Source organism: Diaporthe citri (assembly GCF_014595645.1).
Source record: "Diaporthe citri strain NFHF-8-4 chromosome Unknown scaffold_1, whole genome shotgun sequence".
Classification (NCBI taxonomy): Eukaryota; Fungi; Ascomycota; class Sordariomycetes; order Diaporthales; family Diaporthaceae; genus Diaporthe; species Diaporthe citri.
The window spans coordinates 8,630,674-8,654,343 of record NW_025064846.1 but is presented as its reverse complement, the minus strand read 5'-3'; the positions used below and the strand labels follow the sequence as shown (position 1 = coordinate 8,654,343).

The 23,670-nt window shown below is 56.0% G+C and overlaps 9 protein-coding genes across 9 annotated transcripts; 6 read left to right on the top strand and 3 right to left on the bottom strand.

Annotated features, from left to right (window-relative positions):
* Positions 1-561: 561 nt before the first annotated feature.
* On the top strand, positions 562-1,659 carry INS49_002229 (uncharacterized protein; the record flags this gene model as incomplete). Its single annotated transcript, XM_043163043.1, has 1 exon — positions 562-1,659. The coding sequence occupies one exon, from the start codon at positions 562-564 to the stop codon at positions 1,657-1,659; it is 1,098 nt and encodes a 365-aa protein (XP_043031549.1).
* A 392-nt stretch (positions 1,660-2,051) lies between these two features.
* On the bottom strand, positions 2,052-2,660 carry INS49_002228 (uncharacterized protein; the record flags this gene model as incomplete). Its single annotated transcript, XM_043163042.1, has 1 exon — positions 2,052-2,660. The coding sequence occupies one exon, from the start codon at positions 2,658-2,660 to the stop codon at positions 2,052-2,054; it is 609 nt and encodes a 202-aa protein (XP_043031548.1).
* Positions 2,661-3,648: 988 nt separating this feature from the next.
* INS49_002227 (uncharacterized protein) lies at positions 3,649-4,446 on the top strand (the record flags this gene model as incomplete). The annotated part of the gene is made up of 4 exons (XM_043163041.1): positions 3,649-3,727; positions 3,796-3,861; positions 3,953-4,143; positions 4,339-4,446. 4 exons carry the CDS (start codon positions 3,649-3,651, stop codon positions 4,444-4,446), a joined length of 444 nt encoding a protein of 147 aa, XP_043031547.1.
* An 854-nt stretch (positions 4,447-5,300) lies between these two features.
* INS49_002226 (uncharacterized protein) lies at positions 5,301-6,203 on the top strand (the record flags this gene model as incomplete). The annotated part of the gene is made up of 2 exons (XM_043163040.1): positions 5,301-5,455; positions 5,525-6,203. 2 exons carry the CDS (start codon positions 5,301-5,303, stop codon positions 6,201-6,203), a joined length of 834 nt encoding a protein of 277 aa, XP_043031546.1.
* Positions 6,204-6,872: 669 nt separating this feature from the next.
* On the bottom strand, positions 6,873-9,229 carry INS49_002225 (uncharacterized protein; the record flags this gene model as incomplete). Its single annotated transcript, XM_043163039.1, has 2 exons — positions 6,873-8,827; positions 8,911-9,229. 2 exons carry the CDS (start codon positions 9,227-9,229, stop codon positions 6,873-6,875), a joined length of 2,274 nt encoding a protein of 757 aa, XP_043031545.1.
* Positions 9,230-9,498: 269 nt separating this feature from the next.
* On the top strand, positions 9,499-10,410 carry INS49_002224 (uncharacterized protein; the record flags this gene model as incomplete). The annotated part of the gene is made up of 3 exons (XM_043163038.1): positions 9,499-9,525; positions 9,698-9,934; positions 10,024-10,410. 3 exons carry the CDS (start codon positions 9,499-9,501, stop codon positions 10,408-10,410), a joined length of 651 nt encoding a protein of 216 aa, XP_043031544.1.
* A 139-nt stretch (positions 10,411-10,549) lies between these two features.
* Positions 10,550-12,016, bottom strand: INS49_002223 (uncharacterized protein; the record flags this gene model as incomplete). Its single annotated transcript, XM_043163037.1, has 1 exon — positions 10,550-12,016. One exon carries the CDS (start codon positions 12,014-12,016, stop codon positions 10,550-10,552), a length of 1,467 nt encoding a protein of 488 aa, XP_043031543.1.
* A 5,597-nt stretch (positions 12,017-17,613) lies between these two features.
* On the top strand, positions 17,614-18,768 carry INS49_002222 (uncharacterized protein; the record flags this gene model as incomplete). The annotated part of the gene is made up of 1 exon (XM_043163036.1): positions 17,614-18,768. One exon carries the CDS (start codon positions 17,614-17,616, stop codon positions 18,766-18,768), a length of 1,155 nt encoding a protein of 384 aa, XP_043031542.1.
* Positions 18,769-19,400: 632 nt separating this feature from the next.
* Positions 19,401-23,036, top strand: INS49_002221 (uncharacterized protein; the record flags this gene model as incomplete). Its single annotated transcript, XM_043163035.1, has 1 exon — positions 19,401-23,036. The coding sequence occupies one exon, from the start codon at positions 19,401-19,403 to the stop codon at positions 23,034-23,036; it is 3,636 nt and encodes a 1,211-aa protein (XP_043031541.1).
* Positions 23,037-23,670: the final 634 nt, after the last annotated feature.

Sequence of the window (23,670 nt, the reverse complement as noted above, 5' to 3'; positions counted from 1 at the left end):
AGGCTTGGCAATCTCCGAACACACAACAGACGGCATAACATAGAGAGTGAGGTTTAGGATACTGGTTAACCCAGGCATGGCTTCAGTTTCAGAGATGAATTGGTATGATAATAGGTGAGCTTAAACAGATTGTTACGAGTGTCAAGACTTATTCTGCTGTACAACATAAGGTCACACCGCTCTATTCTACGCCGAAATTTGGCCCATAGGATACCGGCCTCCTGCAACCTGCTTCGTGAGAATGCAATAAAGCTTTGCTGTGGATTGAGGAACTGCTCCTAGCCTCATTTGATGTGTTGGCCCTTGGCTTTTACGGAGATGATAACCACCAATAGAAGCTAGTGTCTCACATCAGCAGCTGACATGTTTCGTCGTTCGATCTTTGACAAGACACCCCACCACATTTGGGATTGCCTTTCCATAGAGTCCGCGGTCAGCTGGTAAGTTCGTCTGGGCCTGCCTTGGTGAAGAATCTGCTGCTAATGATTGCATGTACAGTCTTTGCAACCATCAACAGCAACTCCCAATCAGGTTGAGTCCAAGCATAGGACCTCCAGCACAATGGCCTCTGACCCTGTACACGAAGCTGCAGAAACTGTCGAATCCATGCTTCCTGCTGTGCCGGAGGATATCGTCGCCAATTGGCTTACTCATGTGCTTGGGCACCGAATGCGTACCGTGGAAGTGACGAAGGTCGTTCACGGGACTGCCAGCAAAGTCTTTGTCACAGTTGTCTACGATGATAACAATACCTCCAATACCAGCAGAAAGGAGTTCCTCTGCATCAAGGGCGGCTTTGACCCGAAGATCAAAGCCCTGTATCCCTGGATCGTCAACGTTTACTTTCGTGAGGTCGAGTTCTTCAACCGAGTCGCGCCCAAACTCGCCCATATCAGCCTGCCCAGATCCCACTGGGCCGGCCATAACGGGGTTGACCAGGGGATCGTCATCATGGACGACCTCAACGCCCAGGGGTGCCGGTTCGGCGACCCAGCCAAGTCATGGCCCGTCTCGCGGGTGTTGGCGGGCGTCGAGCAGCTCGCGGCCCTGCACGCCGGGACGTGGAACGCCAGGGCAGAGGACTACCCCTGGCTGACGGCCCATTACGACCAGGCCATCCTGTCCCTGATGGAGACCTACGAGGCAGTTGTCCTCTCCGATGACCGCCCATCGGGTATCCACGACTATCTCAAGGACCAGAAGCGCATGACGGCTGTCTTGAAGAAGCACTGGCGATCGCGAAACCCCAAGTTCCAGTGCATGGTCCACGGCGACCCGCACACGGGGAACACGTACCTCGTCCAAGACCAGCCTCGCTTCCTCGACTGGCAGATAATCCATATCGGCTCGGCCTTTCACGACGTGGCGTACTTTATGGGCGGAGCGCTGTCCATTGAGGATAGGAGGGCTCATGAGATGGAGATTCTGGATCACTATCTGGAAGCGCTTGCCACCTTCGGTGGCCCAACTTTCTCTAGCTCGCAGAAAGACTTACTTGAGGAGTACCGGAAAGGCTTTCTCGCAGGGGTTGGATGGATCATGTGTCCTTATGTCATGCAGCCGAAGGAACAGGTCCAAGCCATGGCTGTGCGGTATGCTGTGGCTTTGGATGATCACAAGACATTGGAGCTTGTGGAGTCGCTCACTGACGTCAAGTGAACTCTAGAATCCTTGGATTTTCCGGCTTTCAAATTAGGCTTATGGGCCAACTTGATCCACCTTGAAGAGTTCGGAACAATACACTTGAGTTGTCTCACAGTTGAATTATAGTGTCGTTGTTGTACAAGGAGCTTAGGAACAGATATATTGGTAGTGAATACATATGCTCCGTCGGTTGACAGCGTTTTGTTGTTACCGCCGATGGACAGACCTCTGAGAATTGCCGGGGGGGGGGGGCAAGCATTTTTATCCTCCCGAAGCAGATTTTCAGATGACTTGAATCTAGATCTGGAGTCAAGATGTCCACCACACAGTAGGACCAAATCGTCAGCGAGCTGCATATCTATGTTGGAATTCAGTGAAACCAACTGACCTATGTAGTTGAAATAGGGCTACGCGAAGCCTGCAGAGGGACTTTCCATAGAGGTACTGGATGACGGTGCTTCTGTCGAAAGCCCCAGTTGACTCAGCACGGAACTCAGGCAGTCCACAGGGCTTCCAGTTGCGTCAACGGCAATGACCGAGTCTGGTCGCACAGGACTTTCGATCCATGTCTTGTAGCGAGCGAGTGCATTGCCACCGCTGCTGCTGCGGGCGGCGTCCACATCCCCGGGTTCAGCATTCACGCTGGTTCGCTGACTCCTCAAGGCTAACCTGTCCCTTAGTCTCTTTTCGAGCAGACCAATGTCGTTTATGGACATTACGCATTCGATGTAAGCGTAATCGTAACCATGCTGTCGTGCAAGCGCAGTGCCCTGGTCGAGTGTCTCCTGATAGTTGCAGGTACTGTCCACAATGACGTTCCGTCCCTGCCTGAGCAAGTCGCCGGCAAGTACCCATTGGAGGTTATACGTGAGCTCGGCTGATTTCTGAAATGTAATACCGTTGTCGAGGAAGCAGGATTTGATCAGGTCGTGGTTGATGACCACACCGTTGATGAAGCTGTGTTGCGCCAGCAAGTTTGCCAAGGTGCTTTTCCCGGAGCCAGGCGCACCTGACATCTGGACTAGCAGGCTGCGGGTTTCCATATTCCTTGACTTTCTGTGGTGCATTAGATTTGGAACTTTGTGGTGATCAGCAGTTTGTACTTGTAGAAGACGCCTGGTATTGGACTGTGATGTGGTTCTGTGACAGGACATCCATCGGGCAGGACGTCGGGAATCAATAGTTGTGCCTTGCCGTCGGTTGAATTTAGGACCGAGCTTGGATTCCTTACCTCAGGCATGTAAGACTTGGTGAAACAAATCTGTACACATCTGCCTGCACCACAAATTACCCAGGTACTTCAGAAAGGTACCGATAAGTGTATATCACGAAAGCACAACAGATTGAGAAGGACTACAGATAACAGATTCTGGCACAAAGAAGAAATACCCTGATCATGTGAACTGAAGTAGAAAGAAAATACATCCCTTACCATGAAGCAAAAAAGTCTATACACAGCTTAACAAGTAGACCTTCTGTCTACACTTCACAAGGGGAATAGCCTGCCTGGAGGAGGCAGACGGACCCACCAACGCTTGGACAGCTGCTTTGGTAGATAGAGGCCCATTCATATTTGTTTACAACTCGATATCAAATGACGCCATTCAGAAATTCATTAGTGGATTCCAACCATTCATACCCCGCGTCAATGCAAGTGAAGATTCGTGATTGTATTGACCGGATCCACTCGACTCCCTTCTCGAGTCCCTCCCTCTGACCAGCCTTCCTGCTGGGCCAGCTTCCTTCTTCCACAACACCCTTCGAAACAACACAAACACCCATTGTCAAAACAACTACCATCAGCATTCAGCATGAGCGGCCCTCCTGGAAACGACCCTCCCTGGAATATATGGCCGGAGAAGGGCCAAGGTGGTCCTGACTGGCGACGTCCGTATGCCAACAGGTATGTTCTTTCTTCTCTCCCCATTGCACATCTTAGTATCCCAGACCCTTGAATCACCAAACGCTTGTCGATCCAACTGCTAAAAGGCCTTTGCAGATACAATGCTCGCTTTCATCCATCTTCTGCCGACTTGGGTCAGAGACAAGGTGGTCCATCACAAACCAACGACGGTCCTACCAAGTGAGTTGATTTGCTAAATAGTAAGACTTCAACGTGAATTTCCGGACGCATACTGACATAATACCCAGTGATGGACACGGCAGCGGCGTACCTCAGGATCAGAACAGCCAGCACCAGGCCACCAACCCTAATGTGTCAGTTTCTCCCGCGGTACCTGCCACAATTGCTATGTATAGGTGGTCTGTAAGAACACACTGCTAATAATTCCTTCTTAAGTCTCTCTAGGGGAGCATCCCACGATGGGGAGGGATCCCTCGCCACCCCCCGAGAAGGCACCTCTCTACGAGAGATTGATCGGCCTCGTCATTCTCGTCATGCTACTCCTGCTGCTTCTCCTAGTGGTCCTCCTCGGACCCCAGCCACCTCAGCTCGCGCCGCTTATCCTTCGGCCCCTTCTTCTGCACCTCCTCGTAGCCGTATGCCTAGGCTGACATCTACCACTGCGGCGACGTCTGGACCGGCGAGCGCTCCTTCAAGCGCTCTCCGTCCAATTGCTCCACGTCCCATCCCTCAGCCTGCATCAAGTCAGGCACAAGACTATGGGCAGCTTCTAAGCAGGCTGCGCAATGATGCAAGGACTGAACCAGGGCTGTTCGTAACTCCTCCCCCAGATGCTCAGCGTCCTGTTGCTCCTCGTCGAGACAATCAACCTGGACCTGGCTCTCGCCCAGACACTCAACCTGTACCAAGCCAGGTACAAGGCTATGGGCAGTTGCTAGACAGACTCCGCAACGATGCAAGGACTGAGCCAGGGCTGTTTGAAACCCCTCCACCAGACACTCCCCGACCCATTGCTCCCCGGCCCATTGCTCCTCGTCCAGACAATCAACCTGTACCGAGCCAGGGACAAAGCTATGGACAGCTGCTAGACAGACTTCGCAACGATGCAAGGTCTGAGCCTGGGCTGTTTGAAACCCCTCCACCGGATACTCCCGCCTGGAGGGGGTTTGCACAGCCAAACACCACGAGGCCACAACGCGGAGCCCAGAATACGCCTCAGGTCAAAGTCGAGCCTCAGAACACAGCCGCGCCTGCCACCCGTGGTCCTCAGGCGACGGGACACAGTCTCTTGCGCCCGAATCCTACCAATGCTCCATCTACTCGCCAGCCTCAGCCGCAGGGATTTATGCGTCCTGGCCCCCAGGGCATCTCCAACGCGCCCAGTGGATTCGCGACACCTCGGTCCGGCACGCGCCCAACTGCGGTGACAGGAGGGCGTGGAGGAGCACTGGCTCCGCAGCCTGGTCTCCCCCCGGCCCCTGGCCCCCGGCATGTGCCCTATGTACCCGGCACATTCTCCTCTCGGCCTGATGTGAATCCACACAGGACCACGGGACAGCGTGGTGGAATGCTGGCTCCGGCCCCTGGTCTTCAGAACGTTTCCAACGCACCGGTTGGTTCCTCGTCGTCTCAGCCTAATGTAAATCCATCTAGCACGATGGGACAGCCTCGTGGAATGAGGCCGATGGGACAGCGTGGTGGAATACTCGCTCCGCCCCCTGGTCTTCAGGACGTTTCTAACGCACCTGGCGGGCCCTCGTCATTTCCGCCTGGTCTGAATCCAGCTGCGGCGATGGCACAGCGTGGACCGCTGGCCCCTCCTCCTGGCTTCCAGCCTCCTCCGCCTCCTGGCTTCCAGAACAACCCCGGCATGCCTCATGCGCTCGGAAGCAACCCCGCCGGGGGATTGCGAGCACCGACCTTTCGGCCTCCGCCCACGCTCGCTGAGTAGGACTCGCAGCTGGAGCAGCGAGGTCTTGGTCCGACGGCATACCGGACGGCTTCCGCGGCAAACAGGGGCAGCTCCGCGGCGCACCACAGTAATCCCGCCTTCGCGCATGGCAGCCGCGCGGGAGCTTCTCAGCCGGTTCTTCGCCTGGTCCCTCCTTCACAATACGTGCCGCCCTCGAGCGCCCCAGCTGGCCAGCCTTCACACAGGCCTATCCTTCCACGTCCGCCCCAGCCAGGCCCGCCTCAGACGGGTCCGACACCGACGCGTCCCGGCACAGAGAGGCAGGCGGCCCAGGCGCCCGGCACATCCCAACCTGGAGGGCCTGTCAACAAAGCTCGCCCGAAGAGAGTGGCGGACAAGCCGTGGAACGAGCTTGGGATGTCGAAGTCTCGGTGGAGTGCCACCCACACGAAATGGGGGAGGGAGGGCCTCACGAAGGAGAAGTACCTGGAGAGGGAGGGCCTTTCCCCGTACCTCTTTAAGAAGCTGGAGAGGGGAGAGAAGATGAGGGCGCAGCAGCAGCGAGAGGCTGCTCAAGCTGCTGCTGCTGCTCCTGCCACTGCCTCTCAGGAGCCGGGCACGGGTACGAGGCGCACCCAGTCGAAGTCTGGCGAGGGCCAGGGGGTTGAGGAGGACCTCGAGGACGAGGAGGAGTACGATGAGGATGACGAGGACGACGATGATGGCTCCCTGGACCGTGGTGGTGCCCCTTCTCCGGACTCCGACGCCGACTATATTCCCTAATGTGCTCGTGAGGCAAGGAGGCACAGGTACGACCCGACAACTTGCCTGCCTCTTCGCGAACGGAGCTTGTCTGGGTGAGGGCTTTGCGTGGTTGGTGCTCCTTTTGAGAGTGCCCTCTCCACGGGTACACTCTACTACACTGTGGAGTATAAACTATAATGAACTTGTAGAATAATTTACTATAGACTGCCCCCGGTACGAGGCCGAGCGCGCCTTTCGTCTGACATTGGCGAGGCTGATGCTGCGTATAGCACCTAGGTAGATAGGACGAGTCAGCAGCATTGACGGCCATATTCTGTGGAACAAGATGAGGTTGTAGTACCGGGGTGATGTCAGTGTTTCCAGCCTTGTGTGAAGCAGACCGTTGTCTGCGGCATGATCGTTGGGTGGCACAGTGATGAGAGCTTGTGTGCAACGAAAATATCCTGTCGACAATGTGAATTGGTTCTGGGTAAGCGACAGTACGGTAATCCTGGCTGAATATGCGACCATGCCCATCATTACTGCTGGGCCTCTTGGGTACAACGATTCGTGCCTTGCATATTGGACCATAACACAAATAGTATGGGTATTGAACTCGACAAAGTTGTACAGACCTGAGCCTCGGTCTGACTAGAACATACTCTCGCCCTGCAATCTGTTTTGATAGAAAGCCAGCCCACGGCGAGATCACTCAGCCCCATCTTCGGTCTCCTCCTCGGTCTCCTCTTCACCCTCTGATATCTCATCCTCAAGCTCCTCTTCTTCGGATCCCTCGCTGCCCTCACTACCTTCGCTTCCATCACTCTCGGCCTCCTCATCGTCATCACTGCCCTCAATCTTCTTCTGCTCCTCCTCTTTCCTCTTCCTGTCGTCCTCCTTGCGTGCCTCCTCGAGCATTTTCCGCTTCTCTTCTCTCTGCTTCCTCTGGCCCACCGCAAACGCGCCCACCGGCGTCTTCTCCCAGTCAAACCCGCTTAGGAACTTGTCCACCTGCGTCCTATTCTTGGGTGCAAAGTCGATCTTGGACCGTTTCTCCTCGATGAATTTGGCATTCGCCTCCAGCTTCTGCACCAAGAGGGAGATCTGCGACACCAATTTGGAGTTCTTGTTGCCACTGTTGCCCTTCTTGTTGCCCCTGGCCTCCTTGCTCCATCTCTTGAGCATGACCACGACGGGCAGAGCAAACTCAGGGAAGGCAATGTTGGTGGACCAGATCGCGAAGTACTCGCAGAAAAGCTCGACAACCTGCTCGCCGACACCGTCCTGGTAGACGCGAGTGCGCAGGTATGACTTGGGCGCTTTGTACTGGACGCTGAAGTCCAGCGCCTTGAGGGTCGTGGCTTTTGGAGGCTTCTTCATCTCCGCAGAGTTCAAGACCTCGATCAGGGCTGAAGCCAGCGGGATGTATGTGCCCGTGGCACGACAGAGTCGCAGGAGGGAGCGGATGAGCTGGAATCGCAGGGGGAAGTAGGTTGCCGTGGGGATCAAGCGCATGGCGCCGAGCGTAACTTGGACGAGCGGGTAGATGAGCAGTTTCAACTGGCTCTCTTTGCCATGCTCGGCCTCCTTCAGCATACTGCAGTGCTCAGCCAGCACACAGGACCAAAAGTCTAGCGAGTGCACATATTGCCAGTTGTAGACAGCCTTGTATGACTCGTTCTGGTTGTGAGTGATGCTGTTGCGCAGATGGATGGCGAGTTGACGGATGAATGTGAACGCAGTTGTGTACCCAATACTCTGGTCAATGCCCCAGAGCTCAGCCGCAGAGTTCTTCATCAGGTTGATGCCTTGTATGGTATTGGGGTTCGTCGCCCGGCTGCCCTGGATCAGGCCCTGGTATGCGACCTTGAGGACTGCCTCGCGGATACCCTTGTCGCCGATGACCACCAGCCTTCTCATAACCAAGAATGCCGTGATTCTAGTGGCTTCCCTGCTGGAAGTCTGCGACCAGAAGTGCACCACAGTCTTGATGAGATTTTTCAAGACTTTGCGGAAAGACAGGAGGTAGGGTAGTAATGGTGTCAAGGCGGAGAGTGTGAGTTTGAGGGTGGCTTCATCCGAGAGGGTTCCGAGCAGGTGAAGGACGGATGCCGTGTAGCTCTTGACGAGTATCGAGAGCGTCTTGAACTTCTTCGAGTCGGTTGGGACATACACCTTGCCACCTGCCGTCTCCTTGACAGGAACGTGATGTTGCAACACGTCTGGGATCTGCTTCAGAGCAACCATGAGGATGTCATGGAAGACCTCTGGACTTGTGATGGAGTACTTTTGCTTGTTTTCGTCGTCGTCCTCGTTGAGATGCGCAGCACTTCGGAAAGCCAAGACTACTTGCCTCGCCGCCCGGAGGGAGTTCTTCTCTTCTATTAATGCTTTCCATTTTGCAATCATCGTCTTTGTAAGCTCGTTGTGCTGCGAGAACTCGTCGTCTGACTCCTCGTCGGCCGCCTTCTTGCCCTTCTTCTGCTTCTTCTTCGGTCGGTCTTCCTCTTCTCCGGAACTCAGCTCGTCGATCTCGGCCATGTCCACGTTTTCGTCAAACTCCAGTGCCTCGGGGTCGTTCTCCTGCAGGTATTTGTAGAATTCCGGGTCGTCCTTGGCCAACGCGTCCATGTCCTCTTTGCCGATGCCAACATTGTCCTCGCCTGACTCAGCGTCGCTATCATCAGCAGATGCCGGTGCTTCTGCATCGCTGCCGTCTTCGGAGGAGTCGTCTGCTTGCTGCCACCTCGCTTCCTCTTTCCCAGCTTGCCAGCCTTCTTGGTATCCTTGCCCTTGTCGAGAATCTCGAAGCCGCCGCTGAAGAAGTCGTCGACGCTCATGCTGCTGACGGTGGCGCCTGGCTTCTTCTTGTCGCTGGAATCCTTGGAGGCATCCTTGGGGCCCTTGAAGAATTCATCGTCCTTGGAGTGCTTTGTCTGCTTCTTGCTCTTTGCCTGGATTCGCTTCTTGACTTTTGAGTCCTCCTTGCGCTTATCGATGACACCTTTGAGGTGCTTCTTTTCAAACTTCCTGGTCGCCTTTGCGTTCTTCTTTGTGGGTGCCATTTTTGCGGGCGAATGTGCTCAATGGCAAGGAGAAGCGCAAGTTCGCAGGCTGGTGTTTGGGGGCTATCGAAAAGTTCCTGAAGCGGCAGAATGCGACCTCAATTCTCGAAAATTTCCAGGCTTATCGTTATCTTGTAGTGACCCCGGCTGGAACTAACCCCCACCCCTGCCAGGGTCTAACCCGCAGCTTGAGACCCTGAGGCCGATCCTGGGCACAATCGTGGAAGCCTAAGAGCCCTTGAGCAGGTGGATGAGCCTTCTCACACATCATGTGGCTCTTTCTCACCGTCAACATGGTCTTTACATCTCACCTCCTATTGTCGACGATAAGATGATGCCAAGGCAAGCATATGCGCCTACGCCCCACAGCTACGTCCCAAATACAGCATTGTCGGCAACAATAAACCTGGATGAGGCACGTCGTCCCGAAGCTCCACAGTATGAGCGTCGCTAACATCATATCCGCAGGAAGTGAAACTCGCAGACACTCGCGCGGAGCGAGACCTACAGGACTCACTCGCCGAGATCTTCAGTATCATAATCACTCTCGATGAGCTAGAGAAGGCATTCCTCAAAGATGCCATACCAGAGGCAGAGTATACTGAGATCTGCGAGAGGTCGCTGAAGCAGTACAAGTCGATCCTGGCCGATGAAGCTGTCGCAAGGGCGTTCGTGGGGCTGGAGGAATTCAAGGCCGAATGGGATGTAAGTTCACATTTACTTAGGGCCTTGAGGAACATGGAAGTGTCAGGAGGAGGGGCAAACCCAAAGACAGATCTGACAGCCGACAACAGCTCGAAGTCCCGCGCGCAACGGAGCGCATCCGCGTCGGCATGCCGTCCACGGCCGTGACAGCGTCCTCGGGCTCCGCGCCCGCTCCAGCCGGCGGCAACACCAGCGGCGCTCTCATCCTCGAGGCCACGCAGGACTTCATCACCTTCCTGGACGCGCTGCGGCTGGGCCTGCTGGCGAAGGACCAGCTGCACCCGCTTCTGACGGACGTCATCCAGTCGGTGAACAAGGTGACCGACAGGGACTTTGAGAACCGGGGCAAGATTGTGAACTGGCTCATCACGCTGAACCAGATGAAGGCGACCGAGGAACTGAGCGAGGCGCAGGCGAGGGAGCTGGAGCTGGACATCAACTCGGCTTATCAGGGGTTCAAGTCTACATTAACATGAGAGAGAGGTGGTTAGTCAGGTACGAGGAGTGACGCATTTCTGGGAGCGGGCATGAGCAAGAGCCGTGCGTGTTATTGGAAGAAGGCGACCCTGGGATGCTTTGTTTGTGACATTTCTCATTTCGAGGCCGTGAGCCACGCTATACGAGAAACGTCCAGAAACTGGGATAGACAAATTCCTCCTCAAATATGCGCCGTACCTGTTCCAGCACGAAGCGCTCCACCTTGCCCACGTTCTTGAGGCTTTGCTTGCCCCCTTCCCTCTGCCCAATCTCGCTCTCCACCCTGATCTCCTGGAGCAGACCGCCCATCTTCCCTGGCCGTGTATTAGACGGCCCAGCCCCTTCAGGCACATCCTCAGCCTGCCCACCCCCATCACTCCCAACAGCAGCTAGCGCGTCCTCCGGGCTCAGGAAGCAGAAGTGCACCCTCTTCCTGATGTGTGCGACGACCCCGACCCCGTCGAACGACACGCCCGTGATGCTCAGCCGTAGCGGTATGCCTACGAAACTCGGCATGGGGTAGTCGAGCAGTATGTCCGCGGTGAGCAAGAGCTTCACGTCGCCCGAGTACTTGATCCGGAAAACGGCCTGGATGTCCTCAGTCCTCGGCTCGCGGAACCGGCGATGGTCCTTGTGGTCCTGGTCGTCCTGTTGCTCCTCGTCCTCTGTGATTGCGGACCCGGCGAGCATAGATGCGGATGCATTCGTGTTGTCTCGTGTAGGCGGCCTCGACGTTCCCGCGGAGGAAGTCGGCGCAAAGGTAGACACGCTCGACTTCTCTCGCAGGGCTGTGTTGCTTGGGTGCATTGGCGTCAGGCCGCTGATAGTGTTGTGAGAGTCCGCCCCTGAGCCTGAGCTCTGGCTGGGGTTCCTGCTGTGACTTGATGCACGGCCGTCGACTGATCGCTGTCTGGCCATCGATTCTGCAAACGGTGCTGTATATATCGTTGATAGGGGGCTAGTACCACCGGCTTCGGGTGTCCAAGGATGATTGTGGTGGTGGTGGCTGTTGTTGCCGAGATGTGCCCCCGCCACCGCAGCCAGCGGCGTCTGAGTCCCGGACGGCCCGCCCATGAGATGGGAGTGAAAGTAGCTGAGATTTGACGTCCCGCCCGGTATACCCGGCGTCGACGTGCCCAGGAACGGGCTTCCCAGATCCTGCAACGGCGCCAGGGGACCGCCCCTGAACGGCGAACCTGCTAAGCCCGCCGTGCTAATGTGCGGCGGTATCGCCGTCAGCCTCGGCCCCTGGCCGTTCCTGCGTCTCTTCTCAGAGGCCGCTATGAGCTCCTCAGGGACGCCGGTGCCCTCACACCCGAGGTCATGGTCGAAATGCCGCCCGTCATCCTCGTCGTCGGAGTCGGAGTCCTCGTCATCCGCCGCAAGGTTCTCCTCGTAGAAGTCGGGAAGTGGGTCCGTGATGTCCTTGAGCTCAAGCTCGGGCGGCGTGGTGCCGAACTCGAAGTCGTGAACTGTAACGGACTTGATGAAGCGAGGTAGCGGGACCGACTGGAACTTGGTGTGGATGAAGTCACGAATGCTGTGGGCGAGCGCTTCGCCATCGGGGCCGGTAGTGAGGGTCTCCCAGTTGAGATCGATCGACATGGGGAAGTTTGACTCTGCAAGGTCAAGATGTGTCGTGCGCTTTCAGAATCTGGTGGGTGTGACCGTGGGCTGTAGACTGGATGTCCGCGAGGCACTCGCTGACTTTCTTGCCCGACCAGATGGCAAAATAGCGCCAGGGATCAACGTGGGCGTTTGGGCTATTCCAATCCTAGACTATTGACAGAGATGTCATCCATGACACATGTCAGTCTCTAGTGTACGAGTTAAATTCTGAACATGAAGATTTGCCAGGACGAACGATCAACGAAGATCCAGAGCGCGCCTGACGAGGCTGCTAGGTCCGTCCAGGCTTCACTGAAGCCCAGGGTCATACCCTCGATGGCTTGGCCGTAGGAAGCACGTCTCTAACGCACGGGCCACTATTTCATTCTTCGCATTGTGGCCCGTGCGCTACTACAGCAGCCGCCCTAGGGTGAATATCTTATGAAGTATTCCGCCAGCATGCCATTTCTGAGCTGATCGGTCGAGTACAAGCTGAAAGTGAATTGTTTCATTGAAGCGAGTCCAGGTAAGCTCCGTCAAATACGGAGGTGGTCGATCAAACTCATGGCCGCTGGCTAAATACGGCATGATCTGGAACCATATGCACATGTGATTCCACCTGGACCAAAGCTGTGATTCAGCTATGCGCCGCATTGTGATCATCATATATTTTCTCCGAGAATAAGACTCTGTTGTTGTGTGAGATGGTATTATTCCACGCTGCGAGGGTATTGAATTATACAAGTGTTTCCAGGCCGGTACACCATAAAATGGTTTCGCCGTGGGGACACAACGACTTGAAATGCCGGAAAAGAGAAGTCGAGGAAACACTTCAGTACAAAAGTCTATAACTATCGTCATATGATGGTATGACTGGCACTGACTGTTATGATGACTCAAAAGACTGGTTGGACATGTCGACAACCCTGCCATCTGCAAATACCCATACCCCCTCCTTGATCGTCTTCGCCAATCATGGTTGTCGTACCTCGTCAAAGGAGATGTTGACAGCAGAACCGTGGCCAGGAAATAGAGCAGTGCAAGAGGCTTGCAGAGAAGGAGAGAATGCGGAGAACAAGACTGGAAGGCAGCCAATTGGACACGTTCAGAAGGTCGGAATCTGATTAACCCCCAGTTTGTGAGGGAAGTGTTGTGAATGAGCCATGTTGGTCCAATCCAAAATTAGAATTTGGACCCAACCAACTGTCACTGTAAGTTGTCTCGATTTTAATCTATATACATATGCTTCTTAAGCAATATGCATCCAGTCCCTTTCTATAGCAATAAACGCTTAAACAACTAGCATTAAAAAACAATCTAGTGTTAATAATAATAAGTTTTAAATATAATTATAACTTATAATTAAGAATATAATAATAACCTTAAAATAAATAATTATATAAATAAAGTTAATAAAAATTATATAAATAAAGTTAATAAAAATTGCTTTTAATATTGCTATAAATTAAAATTATTAATATAAGTAGTTAATGTAAAATTAATAATTAAGTAATTAATTATATAATAAAAATAAATATAAATTTTATAAAATGTAATAATCTTATAAATATAATCTTAATTAAAACCTTAATTTCTTTTTATTTATATTAATATGTATTATAAGCTTTTGATTTAAGAAAAACACAATGTGGCCGAAGCCACTGTCACTGTAAGCTGTCTGTTGGTACAAACCCCAACAACTCTGGGATTCAGACTGGGCCATGGCGAGGAGCAATGGATCGATGTGGCTCGAATGTGCCAGCCCGTTGGGCTGTTGATGATGAAGAGCATGTCGTGGTAGCAGAACGACGGCGGCCGTATGTATGAGGGGACGAGCCCCGGGAGCCGCTTTTTCCCTTGGCGAGTGTCGTCTGCCTCACGCCTGCATTCCCTATTCCGGATCTCCTTGAGCTGGTGGATGAAGGTCCCTCGCGCGGCCTTCTGGGCTTGGTAGTGCCTCTCGCACTCCTCCACTGATGCCCCTGACTGAAAATAAATATCGAGCCGGTAGCCAGTTGTTTCGGGTGCATAGCAGGACATGCTTATAGCCTGAAGGAGCTCAACCGCGCCAAAGGTCTCCGGCGACGTGTTTTGTGGTGATGTGATGTAAATTACAAAACTGTACAGTGGTGGGAGAGGCTGGTTGGTGGGCGCCCAGAAAACCATTATCGACGTGTTTCCGTCATGGTCGTGGAACGGCAGCGAATGTACCCTGATAGCGGTGCTCATGTCCGGCGAAGTTCCTTGAGTGTTTCAGCATAAATACTGAGTGAGGATGGTCGTGGAAAGCAGACGGGAACTCCAGGGACTTCCATTCCTTCCATGGATTAATTACAACGACAATGATAGCTGCTTGGCTGTTGCAGCAGCTCACCTCGGCATGTGACTTACCTGAAAAGCACTGTGACCGTCAGAATCGCTGGTCCGGGATTGAATTGAATAAAGCAGCTCGCATTGTTGAGGGCATGGCAGGACGTGACTGGCAAGGTGACCATCCCATCAACCATCATCGGTGGTGCTGGTGAGGAGGATGTGCGGCGAAAGATCACATGTGGTTCGCGCACAACAAAAGTCCAGAACGAGGTTCTTCATCTCTCACTGCAGCAGTCACTACTGCAACCTGGGAAAGACTAGGGAGTTGCCCTATTTACCTGCAGGATGGCGATGTTACCCTCGAATTACGAATGCAGTAACAAACTGCATGAGTTGACTGGGCAGACTCACTTCGACACACAGAGCACAGAAGGTGCAGCCACTATTGTATACCAGTCCTTCTCCGGTTCACAGGAACGTACCGTTAAAAAGCGACTGCAACGGCTCTCAGCTTCGTTCCATGCAACTTGTGAGTGCAGCAAGGCGCAATTGTATGCTGAAGATGCCAAAAGCAAGACGTCTCCCAAAGATGTGCTTTCTGTGAAGGGCATAGCAGCTGTTGCTGAAGACATTACACTCACACCTCCGTGAATTTAGCACGGTCATATTCTGACCTCATACTCATTCCAGATTTACTGCTAGTCCTACGGAAGGGGTGATTGTACATCCAGGTGCAACAAACCGTCAAAAGGAAGAGCATCTGGAACTAGACTGCAAATGTAGGTCATTACACAATGTCATACGAACTCTGCTTCCCGAGTCAGCGGACCCAGCAAAACGATTCGTGCCGGGCGGGTGGATTCGTCGAGACGAGACTGAACCTGAAGCGAGCAGTCCGTGTCTGGGGCCAAGGGACGCGGCCAAGCCTGTCTCGGGGCTGCGAGGTCGCTCGCCAAAAAATCATGCGGCCGACGCGAGGCAAGGCATCGTTTCGTTCCCTCGGCACCCGGGAAGAGGGGGTGGAAAGGGTGTGATGTGAACATTCGGCACCGCGGCTGGAGGGCCGAAGAAGCAGGTGGCCAGTCTCAGGCCGTGTTTGCCGTCGCTCCGGCCGGCCGAGGTATCGGGCCTGCTATCAACCTGAATGGCTCGGGAGGCAAGATCAATCTCGGAGTACACACACAGCCTCAACGGCGTTATGATTTCATAAGCATTCGGACTACCAGACAACTTGCTACTGTAGGTCGTGTACTATTATTAGGCGTGCCGAGAGGGAGGCCCCACGAGCTAAAATGTTCCCAGGGTCTGGCGCACCCCCGGGGTTGGGTGGGGTGGTCCGAGCTTCCCCTTGGCTTTTTTCCTCCTAGGCCTTGCTAGGCCTGCACAGCCTTCGGCTCGTGCCTGTATCAAATGGGGACGCTGTCGTAATGTGGCGGGTTGGAATTGCGTGGTGCCCCTCTTATGTTGATGAAACGAGTCAGGCGAGGCTGCCCTTCAGACGCCGCGGGGCCTGCACACGGTTTTCTCCCTACACTAATAAGACATTGACGATTCCAATAATGCTGAGGAACAGACGAGACAGGACGAGACGGCCGTGCAAGCAAATCGTCATCTGGCATCGCTGCACATCAGGAGGACGAGGGACGAGCTCGTATTTCAATCGCCCGTGGCTCATGACGGCCTGTTTTTGCCTGGGGCCAGTTAACCTGCCGATCAAGGCTGATCCCTCTGTGCTGCCGCACCCGCCCTTATCCCTTGCAATAGCAGAGCGGCATTGCGGTGACCTCATCCTTTGCCTGGTGTACAACGTGTGGTAGAACCAAGTGTCTAGTGGTTTCAGGCAAAAAACTAGATTTCCGCCCAGGCTGGCAGGCCTAGCACAGCAAGGCGATCAAGGGACCAAAGTGCCGGCACAGAGTGACATTGGTCGGCGGGTAAGCACTTAGTTTGCTCGCTCACACGACCGCCTCCGCCTTCCGCCTACGGCGCTCGTGCTGCGTCAGCCTCGCGATTCGTGGTGTGGTTGGCTGAGCAAGTGGACCGTGTCGGTGGCTTGTGTGGCCCTGCACATATTGTCGTGTCTTCTGTGATGCTCGGTCGGTGAGGCTTTTAGTACTATGCAGACGTTTTGTCCCAACGCTCTGGAACTTATGTCCGTCCACATGGACAACGCCCCGCAACCAACGTGCAGCCATAGACAACCATGGTGACGAGTCCAGGACCTGTGCAGGCATTCCGTGCATGAATTTGGCTGTCTGTCCAGCTGCAGGCCACGCTGGCCCGGGCCTGTCGCAGCGGATGGTGAGGTGTGTCTGATGTGAACGCGATGAAGCGGCCGCTCTGTAGAAGGCCCAACGATGCTAGGCAGTCGAGGCAGTAACAGAAGGTGAAGAAGGATGAGTTGCTCAACCGGATTCGCGATGTCATCCACCCCACAAAACATGACCCAGCTGATGGGATCTCGCGGGCACCAGCAAGACATGCGGAGCAGAACCTGCAGACAACGCATCGACAGCCAAGCTTTTCGTCACCGAGAGATGCAAAGGAAACAGAGCAACCACGGTTGCCGGCCTGTCTGTTGTCGTCAGGGAGCCCCCAGCTGCGCGTCCCTCGTCCCTCACGCCGGTCGCCAGTAGCAGCAGCCAGCAGCAACACCGGCGAAGCAGAGGCGGCCGTCGCCCTCAGGCCCCTCCGCTACTGCGCCACTGGCAATTCACAATCACAAAGCGATCTTCGGCTGGGCAGCAAATCTTTTTCTTGCTGCGGCAACAAGCCAGACAACCACAGCTGAGAAAAGTGGGCCAGCCAGGCTTGGAGACCCCGTACCTGGCAGGGGTGACGTTGAAGGCACCGTTGGCTGCGCACCCCCAGCCCCTGCTGCCCGCTGCCCACATCCCACATCCCACCGGGCCTGGCCTGTTGTGCCTAGCCTTGGTGTGCCCAGCCCCAGCCAACACCGCCAGGCCCTTGCAGCCAGTCTTTATTTATCTGCATCATCCCCCTTTGCCAGCTGTTTATGCCTGACATCTGCTCTTTTCTCTCCCATACTCTCGCTCTCAACCTTATTGACAACCTCTCAATAGGTTTGGTATTCCGTCGTTGGTGTTTTCTTTCCAAACATCACCAAGCCAAGGTCCCACATTCGAGTGATCCATTCTTAAGACTCTCGTTCGACCCCCGGACCACCAAATAGCGTCGACGTCATACCACACGTCTACCACTACCAAATAAACCAAACCCGATTTTTTTAACGACAACCGAAGCGAAAAGGATCTCTCAAAATGGGTAACATAGGAAGGATATTCTGCGTGGCTCTGCCATTCATCCTGACAGTGGCCAGCTTGATCGCCATGCTGGTCGCCGGTCTCTCAGGAGTTACCGACAAGAGCATGTACTTGTTCAAGGTCAACACCACCGACCTGTCCATCAGCTCGTCCTCTATCACCAGCTTGTTAAGCGACAGGGGCCTCCACCAGCGTGATCTCTCCGACTCGATCATTGCTGCCACCGGCGGTGCTTCTGGCGATTCCTCCGACCTCATCTCGAGTGCCACCTCCGCCGCCGACGCCGCTGGCGTCACTTCCGCTGCCGATGCTGAGTCCGCAATCTCTGGCATTGTCAGCGGCACCAACATTACAGCTTCTGACCTCGGCCTGGCTGACGCCTACCTCGTCAGTCTCTGGGGTTACTGCGAGATCTCTGCGTCCGGCGACAAGACATGCGAGAAGGCACAGTTTGACTGGGCCTCCAACGCCACCTCCAACTTCCAGGCCAAGCTGGACTCCGTGGCCGGATCTTCTGGCGAGAATGTCACCATCCCTGACAGCGTCAAGACAGCCATGAACACCTTCAGCACCGTCACCAAGTGGACCGAGGTCGTCTTCATCATCGCCTACATCGCCCTCGGCGTCTCCCTGTTCCTGGGTATTTTCGCCAACTGCTCGCGTGCCTTCTCGTGCTGCACCTTCATAATCGCCGCCCTCGCTGCCGTCGCAGTCTGTGCCGCTGCTGCCCTGGCCACCGCCATGGCTTCCGTCGTGGTTGGTGCCGTTGAGGGCACCGCCAAGGTGTACGGCGTCACCGGGTCCATCAACACCAGGTTCCTGGCCGCCGTGTGGATCGGAGCCGCCTTCGCCATCGCGGCCGCCTTCTTCTGGATGTTCACCATCTGCTGCTGTGCCCCCGACCACAATTCGTCCCGTGGCAAGTCTGGCGGTTTCGGCCGCAAGAAGCACCTCGACGACGCCGAGAAGCTCCCCATGTCTGGTGCCTACGCGCCTCTGAGCGAGCCCCACCAGAACGCCTACGGACATGGCCACGACTCTACCTATGGCAACACTGCCTACGGTGGTGGCTTCGGCCAGGGCGCCGCCTACGGCAACCCACGGACGGGTCGCAACGATATGGCCTACGAGCCCTACCAGCACCGCTCCTAAGCAACTACCACTGAAGACTTGACAACTTCGCACCTGTGAGGGTCGTTGGACTTTCGTGGACATACAAAAACACGTTTTGGCCGTCGAGCATGACGGATGGAAATACTCTTTGCTTTGCTTAATCCGTGGTTTTCTCCTTGCATGTAAGGCGTTCCGGGCCCTGGTGAATGGGGCAATGTTGGGCTGTAACACGACTATTTCCTCGGGTTGGCCGAGGGAGGAATATTACGATATGGGTCAGGTAGACTGCTAGTGCTACTGGACATGATACCCGCTAAACTACCGGGAGGAAATGAAATCATACATATTAGAAAGAAGACGAACTTCCCCAAAAATTGTGACATGTAGTGTAGCCGTGCAATTGAGACGACGTCGCTGAGTTCACACCAACAAGCGGCTCGCAAACCTAGAGTGAGTTGTTGGATAAGCCAGCATCAGAGAACGACAATAGGTGTTGGAGCGTATGAAAACATGTTCTGCAAAATGAAAATGCAGGATGATCGCGTTCTGATGTCCGTCTCGTCACTTTGCTGAATTCGACGCGGCCACGGCCCAAAATCTTTGGGGGCCGCCGAATTTTGACTCGCCCGCCCGCAATTTTTCTCAAAAACTAACCCACCCACCACTTCGACATGAACCGCCATGTTACCCCCCGTCTCCAACGGGAACACGTCCACTGCCCCATCACCGCGCTAGCATTCTCCAGGTGGTCGGGCGCCAGCAGCAGCAGCAGCGGACCAGCCTACGTCCTCTCAGGCGAAGACACCCACCTGAAAACATACGATGCCGAGACCCAGCAGCTGCGCGCCTCGGTGCGCGTCTTTGCCGCGCAGCCTATCCAGGGCATCTCGTCATCCCCCGCCGGCGAGGCATCGTCGAGGGATGTGCTCGTCTGGGGAGGCCCGCTCGTGACGGTCCTGCCGGCGTCTATGCTCGCGGACCTGGTCCGTGATGAGGAAGACGACGGGGGCCGCTGTGCTGCAGAACATCACGCCGTGCCAGACCGGAATGTGCTGCGGGCGCCGGACTGGATCTACCACGGCGCCGTTTCTCCTTGCGACCCCGGGCTGGCCGCGGTCGTGACGGCGCACAACGAGGTCATACCACTGCTGCGCACCGGAGGCCCTTCGGGCGGCGGCTGGCGCTTCGGGAGGCTGAGGTCGCCCCCGTCCCGGCCGATCCTGTACTCGGCGCAGGTCAGGTGGACTCGCCGGGGCGAGCTCCTCGTCGCAGCGGGGACCGTGTTCGGGGAGATCATCGTGTGGAAGTGCCGTGTTGCCGATGATGGCGGCGGCGAAGATGACCAACCCGGCGAGGCGTCGGTCGAGGTCCTGCACGTCTTCACCGGCCACGAGGGCTCCATCTTCGGCGTGGATTTTTCACCCGAGGTCGTGATCGACCCGAGGACCAGGCAGGTGTCGCGGCTGCTGGTGAGCTGCAGCGACGACCGGACGATACGGGTGTGGAATGTTCTTGATGCGGGCTCGGGCCGGGAGAAGAGGCTGGCAGATCCCGCATTCACCGAGGCGAGGGAGACGGGCTTTGGGGAGAATTCGACGGAGCTTGAGGCCATGGCGAATCATCACTCCGCGAAGGCCCTGGCGGTGGCCATGGGACATGTCTCGAGGATATGGAGCGTGCGGGTTTCACCTCAGAGCGTGAAATATTCTTCGGAAGAGACAGTGCAGAGTTTGGCATTATATTCGTTCGGCGAAGACGCCACTGCGCAGAAGTGGAGGCTAGAATTTAATGGGATGAGCGGGATCACAACATCAAGTGAACACAACACAGCTCTGACGGCCAGTCTCACCCACGAGGCGACATTCCACCATCACGATGGAAAACATATCTGGTCGAGCGCTCTGCATTTCCCAGCGCCGTCGTCACCAGGAAAAGAACTTCTTGCCACAGGCGGCAGCGATGGCAAAATCCAGCTCATTGAGGAGAGTCTAGCACGGTCTGGAGGGGATGCAGGCTCTTCTGTGTTGAATACTGACCCCCTGACACTCTCGAGCACGCACTCGGCCGACAAGATGGACTCGCCCGCTCATCAACCGGCGGACAGCGGTCTTGCAGAGAGCGAACCACTTCAAATGTACGGACTGCTGTCGGAAAAGTCTGTCGTTGCGACAACAGCATCGGGGCGCATCCTGACTGGCTCCATGGATGCATCTGGAGTGTCTTGGAAGGAAGTCTCGGTGCCAAAAACAATACGGGATGACCTACGGAAATACCAGATCGTCCGCAGCGCAGGCCCGGACGTGACTCTCATCGGATCTCCCAGTGGACAGCTTTACATCTATGGCAACGACATCATTCGGCCGGTGGTGAAACTGCCGAGGAAAATAGCGCAAATCTTTATTCTCCCCCTGGAAGATTTTCGTGGGCTTGGGTTCTGCGAGGCAGTGCCCGGTCAGGTTCCCATCATTGCGACGACTATGGGGAGCCCAGAAGTAAGACTAGTGTTGTTGGATCCTGCCACTGAAGACGTTGTTCTGCACGAAGCTTCCATAGAGCTAGAGAAGGGCTTCATACCGACGGCAGCCGGTACCTGCCAAGATATTCTAATATTTGGATCTCGCATCGGTGCACTCTCACTGCATAGGCTGGATCAAAGCGGAGGAGGCTTCAGACAAGTCGCACACGCCAGCCGCCCTGGCTCGAAAGACGCAGTCTCCGGCATCGTCCCTTTACCTGCGAAGCCTGGCCTGCCCTGTCCCTACTTCTTGACGACTTCCCGTGATGGCCGCTACAGGATCTACGAGACGGGCACGCAGGCCTGCGGGTCTGACGACGCCGTCCCCCTCCACCTCCGCCACGAGGCCATCCCGCCGCTGGGACCCATCATCGAAAGCGGCTTCTTCACCACCACGACCGCCGACCCGGGCTCGAAGCCACACCTCATCCTCTGCGGCTTCCGCAGCAGGGAGTTCGTCGTCTGGAACGAGACGACGCAGCAGGAGCTCGCCAGCGTCGAGTGCGGCGGCGGGCACCGCGCCTTCACCTACCACGTCGACCCGGCCTCACCGGGGAGGCTCTCCTTCATCTGGACAAAGGCGTCGCGCACCTGCGTCTACTCGCAAGACGGTGTGACGAAGCGCTCGCTCAAGCCGGGCGGCCACGGGAGGGAGATCAAGGCCGCGGCGACGTCGGCGCAGGGTGGGTTCCTCGCGACGGGCGGGGAGGACACCAACATCCGGATATGGCGGGTCCACGGCGACGGCCAGGGCGGCGGAGGCGCAGAGAAAGGGGCAGGCCTGAGCTGCCTCGCCGTCGTGGAGAGGCACACGGCCGGCATCCAGTGCCTGCGGTGGGCCGGCGGGAACTATCTGGTCAGCAGCAGCGGGGGCGAGGAGCTTTTTGTCTGGCGGGTCGCGTGGCTTGGGCGCTCGGCATACGATGGCATCGCGGTGGTATGTGAGGGGGTCTACCCTGACAAGACGCGCGACGGAGACCTGCGGATAATGAGCTTCGACGTGCAGCTCATGAACCCCGTTCGTGAGGCGGAGGACAAGGGTGAAGAGGTCCTCTGCCTGTCACTGGTCTTGTCCAACTCGACACTCAAGACATATTGGTACTCCAGGGACGAGGGCTTCACACTCCTGGCCCAGGGCCGGTACACGGGCGCCTGCCTGATGCAGATCCGGCATCTCAGCGTCCAACCAGAGTCCGACGAGCGATGGAACTTGCATGTCCTGACGGCGTCTACGGATGGGCATCTTGCCCTCTGGAAGGCGAAGGGTACTATGCCGACGACACCTGGGCTATCCGCACCGGCCGAGCACGAGCTGGTCGAGGCGCAGCGGTTGCACCAGAGCGGCATCAAGGCCATCGACCTGAGGGCACTCCCCCACAATGCGACGTCCTCCCCGCCCTCCTACGCCGTGTTTACCGGCGGCGACGACAACGCCATCGGGCACGTCCGCCTGGACCGGGCGGCAGGTGGGGACTTCAGGATCACGTCGCGGTCCCTGGTAAGCGGCGCGCACGCCGCCGCCATCACAGGCCTCTGCATCGCCGGGGTGGAGGCCGCCGGGCCCGTGGGCTCGTGCCGGGTGAGGCTGTGCACCGCCAGCAACGACCAGAGGGTCAGGTCCTGGGTGGCGGCGGTCGGGGACGGGGGCGCCATGGGACGGATGTTGCTGGTGGGCGACGGCTACAGCGCCGTGGCCGACTGTGGGGACCTTGAGCAGCTTGGTGAAGGGAGGGTTGTTGTCGCCGGGGTTGGCATGGAGCTACGGACTGTGCAGAGTAATATTGGGAGATAACAGCCATTGAAAAGGCGGTATAGGCCAAGCTCTCTCGCTGTATGATATCCCTGGTCCCGAAATGTGACTTCCAAGGTACTCCGTAGTACTACGAACCAGGTTTCTGCACGAAGGCAACGTCTTTCCTGCTTTTGTTCCTGCACGTCATGCCGAGATATGGAATACGTGGAATCATGCGCCAGCTTCTGTAACCCATGCGAGCTGATGCATTCGAGCATGTGGCTCTGGGAGCCGGAGTCCCCATAGAGTTGGGGCCTACAAAGCTGCAAGTTTTGGTACATAGACTTCAACGTTGGACTTGGCTGCAGGTGAGGCGAAAGCTAGAAGTACATTATAGAAAATTGCCTTGCAACCCTCCCCAGATGAACACCCGCCAACCCGCCGGCGCACGATCGAGGTCTCTACGTAGTACTGTGTGCTCCCCGGCTGAGCGATCTACGGCAAGGATGACCCCGTGGCCGCGAGGTGAGCATGACTCTCCGTGTGCTCCCATGACAGATAGATGGCGATAGCGATAGCATATACCACGATGACATATACAACATTAGACTATGGCGGGACTGGGCATACTAGCCGGGTGAAACCGTCCGCCCAAGTTGTCAGCGCGCGGGGCTTGTCTCGTGGCTGGCCGTCT